General features: G+C 42.5%; 1 protein-coding gene across 1 annotated transcript; it reads right to left on the reverse strand.

Annotated features, from left to right (window-relative positions):
• Nucleotides 1-135: 135 nt before the first annotated feature.
• Nucleotides 136-6876, reverse strand: si:dkey-166k12.1 (solute carrier family 22 member 13). The gene is made up of 10 exons (XM_035681508.1): nucleotides 6261-6876; nucleotides 5181-5284; nucleotides 4577-4731; nucleotides 3176-3344; nucleotides 2879-2993; nucleotides 2276-2376; nucleotides 1929-2140; nucleotides 1690-1798; nucleotides 1369-1581; nucleotides 136-1141 (listed from the first exon to the last, which is right to left on the reverse strand). Exons 1-10 carry the CDS (start codon nucleotides 6597-6599, stop codon nucleotides 1039-1041), a joined length of 1620 nt encoding a protein of 539 aa, XP_035537401.1. The 5' UTR covers nucleotides 6600-6876; the 3' UTR covers nucleotides 136-1038.
• Between the last annotated feature and the right edge of the window lie 451 nt (nucleotides 6877-7327).

A 7327-nucleotide genomic window follows, 5' to 3' on the forward strand; every position in this document is an offset into this window, starting at 1 on the left:
CACAATAACAGCCCTTAAACACTTGTAAAATGTAAGAGATGTTTCACAGATCCAAGTCAAAGTGAGTAATTTTATATCTGAGTATAATTCAATATAATAAAAAGAACAAACTTCTACAAACAACACAGAAATCAAACATATCTTCACATGCTGATCACAGTTACAACTCCTAGTTTTCAGACAAAACTAATAATTAACGACATTAGTCCAACAAAAGGCTACATTAGACATAATAAAGTTAACTAGTGCATGCAATCTCACTTGACTAGTTTTATTTTCCTTGGCTCGAGAATGAGAACATAGAAAACGAGGCAGTTGCTTGTTCAATACAGCTTTAAGATACAACAAAGACACTCCACAAACAGTCCACAGATATGTTTTATTATCCAAAAATATTATGTGCTTTTACTCAATGCCAAAATGTAATAAACCCTTCAGTCCTGAAAAATATCAAGTCCTAACAATAGCTGCTCAGCAGGGCTGTATGTACTGCATTAAGTGTCAGTCTGAAGTCTTCTTGTCTAATCTGATTTTTCAAATCAGCACAGGTTTAAAAATCTCTGAGCTGATGCCTGTAGATTTAAAAATGTATACAAATATGCAATCTGTGTGTCTGCAAAGTCTTGAGGGGATCTATTCTTTTATAGTTCTGCAGATTTGTCTTCCAGGCTCATTTATTCAACGGCATCACGTATGTAAAATATATCAAACCATGTCTCAAAACTGGAATGAAGGTGTAAACATCTGAGAAATGCACAAATTGCAAAGGACAACAATTTATATCTGACTTTACCTGTATTTACCTTTACCTGCAACAGTAGGCTGTTGATTTTCCTTGGTAGCTTAAATGAATGCCTGCTGTGTGCGTGTGTGCACCTGCAAGCTAGTTGGGTGGAAATGTGTTTGGCTTTCCTGCATAGAGCTCTGATCCTAACATGTAATTGCATAGAGGATGTTGTGTTGAGTACTGTATCAGGTAACAAGGTTGAGGCTGTATAATATGTGAATAATGGAATGTGTGCATCCTTTTACACACACTTAGTCCTGGCTTGCTAGATGCCGTAGCTCCTGCTCCTCTGTGCTGCTGGCTGATTGGTTGATATCCTCAGGTATCTCAGGGTTCTCCTTGTTGGGAGGCGACCTGCAGGAGACAAAACACAAAGTGCACACTGGAGTATTCGCAGAGGTTGAGTCTTCACATGGGAACAAACAGGGCAGGGGGATTTTATATCCTGTTCAGGGTCATGGAGGCTGAACGCCAAGGACAGACTAACAGCACGGTGAACAAAGAGCTCAAAAGAGACTAAGAATGTGCAAAAACTGTGATAAACTCCAATCTGAATAAAAACAGAGGTCACATTGTAGTACCTCATGTCCCAGTGCTCTGCATCCTCTACTGTGTCAGGAAGAGGTCTGTTGGCAGTTTCGGGCAGTGCTAGGGCCAGGACAGCACCCAGCAGCGGGGCGGTCCCGAAGATGACCAGAGGTGTAGTGGGGCTGTGGTTGTGAAGCATGTTTATTATTGGTGCTAACACACCGCCCACCCTCGCAAACATACAGGATACACCTATTCCTGTTTGCCTGTCAATGCACAAGAGAAAAAAATGTTGCAGGTGTTACCCTCAGAGACTTTTAAAAATCATTGTTTGCATAAGAAAAGTAAGTGAAAACTATAAAAACAGGTCTTACCGAAGCACAGTGGGAAATATCTCAGCAGTGTAGACATAGATTACAGCAAAGGAAGCTGTTATACCAAACTTCCCTGCCATGGCAAGACCAGTCAGGACATTGGGATGATCTACAGACAGAGGGAGGGAAATGATCAATTTTATGAAATATATTTATGTATCAGTTAGTTAGTTAGTGTCTAAGGATTGCAGAAGGTTTACCTTCCTCTCAGAAGAACAACAACACAGCCACTATCCTACCTGCAGGGACAGCGAGCATGAGCAGACAAGCGATCCCTCCCACAGCGAGAAATCCACTTTGGGATAGCCGGCGACTGCAGGGCAGGACAAGCAGGACAAGAGAACGAGCCGGGATCTCAACCAACCCGAACACAAACTGGGTCAAGTAGAGGTTTGTCCCCAATCTGGACACACCCAGTGAGAGGCCGTAATACACCAGCACGTTCACAAACCTGGGGTTCAAAGGAGGAACAGGGATATAGACAAAATGGGAAAGAGAGAGAAAGAAAATAGTAAAAGGAATTTGATTTGTTACTGAAAAAAACATAAAAAGCATAAGTGCATGCACACATACACACACAATTTACCAGATATAGAACAAGATGATAGCCCTCTTCCTCATCTGAGGTGTTCGTACAAGATCCACTGCTGAATGACTTTGCTTCCCTCCACCTAAAATCTTCTCAACCTGGACACACGTAAACCAAACCCTTTAAAAGATAAGACTTCTACATTAACAATTAATTCTACTAACAAGAATCACATGTGTAGTCAAAGCCTGATATATTACTCATTCCTTTGTGCCATAGAGCTCCATTGTTGCCCAAAACTATTAAAAAAACTACTAACACACACATTAGTTTATTTTGAGACAATCCCACATTTACTGTCCTGCTGCCATAAATACTCAGCTAGAGCGTAAGTGTATTAAGCTACAGAATACTGCCCAAAAAATTCACTATCCACTCCTGTTTGGGTAACATTCACTAAAAACTACAGCACCCACCTTTTTTAGGACATTATAGATACAAGCAGACAGGTGAAGATGACAGGTGCGTTGAATGCATTGTTTGTTTTGGGCTTTTATAGTTTGTTTTAAGAAGTCATACTGCATGCAGCAGTAAAAAATACATTTGAACAGCTTAGATAGCATCATGGGAGTCTAAGGAGTAAAATGCCAAGAGACGCACGTGTACAGCCGGAGGCAAGACCCGACCATTAACAAGTGCTGCCTTACGGAGGAGTGCGATGGCCTCCTCCCTCCTATTGTTGGCCAACAACCATCTGGCAGACTGAGGAACCACCCTGACAGCAGATAGAGAGAGCATACAGCAGAAAGGGAGAGAAGGGCGAGGAGAAAGGACAGGCAAGAAAGTGCCAGAAATTAGGGGAGAGGAGGAAAAGAGGATCACAAAGAGGGCATTCATGACTTCATAGAACTGTGTGCACAGTGGATCTAATGTTCACATGCCCATTGAATTTCCCACCATATATAGAAGATGAGCAGGAAGCCGGGGGCCGATATAGCCAGTTGCAGCTTTCTCCAGTCTCGTATCAGGTATGCTATGCCTGGCAGGAGCATGTAGCCCAGACCAAACGCGTAGTCTGTGATGATACCGGCGAGCATGCGCCTCTTGGTGCACGTCCACTCAGTGCCTTTGAAAAAACAGTGCAGGGTTTGGAAAGAAAGGAGAGGAGGGATCGTGGGGTTAAACTAAGGTGGTGGTTTGGAGGTAGTGGAATGAGAGGCAAAGGTTTGTGTTCTGGGATTGGGCAAAAATATCACAAAAAGCATGAGACATTATTACATTTAAAGTATTGCATGTCTGAGGAATAAGTGACAAATGGATGGATATCCGCTTTCCTTGACTGAACAACTGTGCATGCTAGTATAATCTTTTTGTTATCCATTTTTTTCAGAATCCACAAGGAATTCAAACATCCTATCATGTGTTTTCAATGACACTAGCATATGCTAGCACACATGCATGCAGCTCTGTGGGGCTAAACTAAGGCACAGTTATGCTTTGTCAGGAAGTAAACATGCTCACAATCACAATGCTGCGATATGTTTAGCAGGGAGAAATGTTACTATGTGTTCACATTAGCATGCTAAAAGTTGCTAATTAGCTAACACTATACACAAAGTAAAGCTGAGGCTGATGGGAACATCAGGTATTCAGTTCTAAAAGAAATCTTTGGACAAACGAAACGAAATGAAAAGCCCTGGTATCACAAAAGTTGTTTCAATTTAGCCTGTGGGAAACATGAGTCTATACCAGATTTCATGGCCATTTAGTGGTTGTGGAGAAAGTTCACTTAAAACCACGAGTGCAAACCAAATGGTGGTGCTAGCCATCCCTAAAGACACAAGCTAGGGCAATAGCATGTCTAAACACCATGTCCATCTCTCAAATGTCAGCATTTTAGATAGTGAGATGAACAACACATGACAACACATTTTAAAGGTCCAGTCGGTACATTTCAGTGGCATCTAGTGGTGAAGTTGCAAATTGCAACTAACTGAACACCACTCGCATCTGTATATGACGATGAATGAGAATGGACTCTCTCTATCTGCAGAATGAGAATAGGCTGTTGTGTGTAGGAGAAACTACAGTGGCTACAGTTGCAAAAAACATAATGTATATGTAGGCCCAGCAAGTGTTTGGTTTGTCTATAGATAAAAACTCTTTCTTTTTAAATCTGATACAATCTCATTAATCCAAACATCTCATCTAATCTTTTCTCAACAATAAATGTAAATATGATGTAATTTGTGCATTTTCTCAATTGGTAATGAATGCACTACTGCTGCTATTACTACTGCAATGATCTCATGCCTCATCGTTCTTGTTTTTGAGTGCATATCTGCATTTTGTTAGTACCGAGTACAAAGGCATTGATGATGACTCCAGATATGGTGGTGCCGACTAGAAAGCGAAGAATCACATAGACGGCGAAGTTGGGTGCAAAGGCCACAGCGACTCCAAACACAGTCTGAAGAGCGATGGACAGCAGCAAGATGAAACGTCGGCCGTACCTTGCACAGAGAGAGAAGGCGTGGACATGAGTTTGATCTCGAAGCCCATGCATAAATGAGGAAACCACTGTGACTGAGGGAAGGTGAGACCAGGCTATACAATGTGATGTGTTAGTGTGTGAAAATGTGGGAGAAATGAGAAATGAGAGAAACAATAAATATTTCATAACACAAAAATGATTTTGATTTTTCAGAAGATGTTTGATGCACAAACATCAACTATGAGTTCCAATCCAATTATAAAGAAACAGTATCTGTCAAAACCTAGTGTGCTACTTCAGCCCTTCAACTAAATCAGCATGCCCTACTTACATATGACTACCGTATTCCGTACCGTACTCCAACTGTGTCTTCCCCTTTGGCCATGCTTTGATGCTTTGATCTGGTTGTGTATTGTATCTGTACAAAGTCAGAGGTTACTGGGCTCCAGGCTAAGAGGCAGAGCCTACCTGTCAGCCATGGCTCCAAACACTAGGGATCCCACCAACAGGCCAAACATGTAGACGGACGAACCAAGACTGTTCAGCCCAGCTTTGTCGCACACCAGGTCCCACTGGTTGAAGGACAAAACAAACAGAAGGGAGGGGGTGTTAGTGGAGCATAGGCATGGTTGCAAGAAACAAACCTTTTATTTCTCATTTGACATACAGGAACCACTTGTGTGTCAGTGCTACTGAAAAATTAGTTCATGTTGATAATAGTGTATGATGTGCTATGCTACCAAGGGTGATTACCAGCTGAGCAAAGCAGGCAACTGCCCCCAGGCCACATGGACCCCCTGCTAACATCAACATGACATCATAAGGGCATTAGGCTGGGTCCAGCTTAAGTCCCTAAGGTGCCCTGTATCAAAATGTAGCTTTAAAGAAGTAGTTTTGAGGAGTACACTTAAGTTAGATGAGAAAATCGGTGGACACAGATATCTGCATCACATCAGCCACTAATTACATTATTATTTAAACCTGGAGTCTAGAAACAATATTTGCAGTTTGGGGGCGGTGCAGGAATTTCTTGAGGTTTTCACTGGTTGCCTGGTAACCTCAAGGTGATGGCAAGACTTTAGGAAGTTACTTTTCCTGAATTATGGCATGTTACAGACTTAAAAAGCTGCTGTAAGGTGGATTTTGTTACCTTTGGACAGCCATGCAGCTAATTTTTGCCCCATTGCTCCCTACCAGTAATCCGGCCTTGTAAGGTACTTTTATCTGCCTTCACATCACCATACGGGGACTTTGTGTAGTCTCTCTATTATGTAGAATGTGTAGTAGTAAAGATAACAGTGGTCTTAATACTTGGTGACATTTTGGTTTTGCTTTCATTATTAGTCCCACATTGTTTTTTAAAGGACTTCTCCCAGACTTGGATGTTTATCAAGAGTAATAGTAAACGAATGATTCATTATTATTTTTTACAGTGGAACAACTCATTGCACCTGTTTTATTACAGGAGCATGAATTTGGAAAGTTGCACACTTTTAATTTGTGATTACACAGATCATATTTATCGCGCTCTTCAGCATCCTGCTGTACCTCTGTGACTGTGGTACTCTGGAAAGTCTCCTTGCTGTACACCCATCCGTGGCCACATGGGACGCGCTCAGTCCGGTTGCTCTGAGGCAGGACGTCGGAAGAGAAGCAGGGGGAGTCCGAGAGGCTGAAGTTCAGGCTGAGTGTACCGGGGAAGGAGGACTTATTCCCGGATACTGGGCTCGGGCTCTCCCGACAGTGAAACGGCGGCGTGGCTCCGGTGAAGATGCTCACCATCATGTGGAAGGCGAGGAGGATCTGGGGTAAACAAATCCATATGTACAATATTTTCTGATATTTGCCGAAGCCTCCGATGGCGGAGAGGATCTGGTCGAAATTCATTTTGGGAAATATAGGTCAGTTTGGAGATTTGGCTCTCTTCCAGCGGTGCAGCCAGTGGGAAGGAGGTTGAAGGCTGAGAACACCCACCAGACAATAAATCAGTGGTGAGCTGTTGTTCAGGAGGTAAACAAGGAAAATCAAGCATGTGTCAACATGGTCAGTCCAGCTTCAATCTACCAACATGAGCCATCTATAGCTGTGAAAGGACCTGAAGAAAACATGAACTGATATCATCTTCTATCACTTATCGTCTTCCTGCAGGAACCACACAGCTCGATGCTCCAGAATCAGATAGGTGCCCAAAGGTCCAACATCACGTGGGAACCAGACAAGTCAGCTTGATGCATTAAAAACTACATGCAGAACTGTCCTCGTTGAGCCAATGGTTGACAGTATTAGAAAGTGAAAAAGTCATGCAGCCTAGAAAAGCTGTTTTCCACACGGCGCACAATCAGGAGAACCCCGCACACGTTAATGGCAGCTGGGGGCGCATATGTTGTGATATATTCTTTACTTGCAGGGCAGGGCCACAGCCTCATTATAAAAATCCCACAAAAGACGCTCCAATGCAACACTCGCAACAACACTGACGCTCTGTGATCTTATAGGCGAATATATTTATTATGTTTTTCTCCATGGTCTTTATTTAAGCATCAATCGCACATGCTGCCATTCACCATACTGATTTACAGTACCTCATTGTATATTAATGGCAAATACAACACAAA

This window comes from Morone saxatilis, unplaced genomic scaffold (genome assembly GCF_004916995.1).
Source record: "Morone saxatilis isolate NCDOM2014 unplaced genomic scaffold, NCSU_SB_2.0 Contig9, whole genome shotgun sequence".
NCBI lineage: Eukaryota > Metazoa > Chordata > Actinopteri > Moronidae > Morone > Morone saxatilis.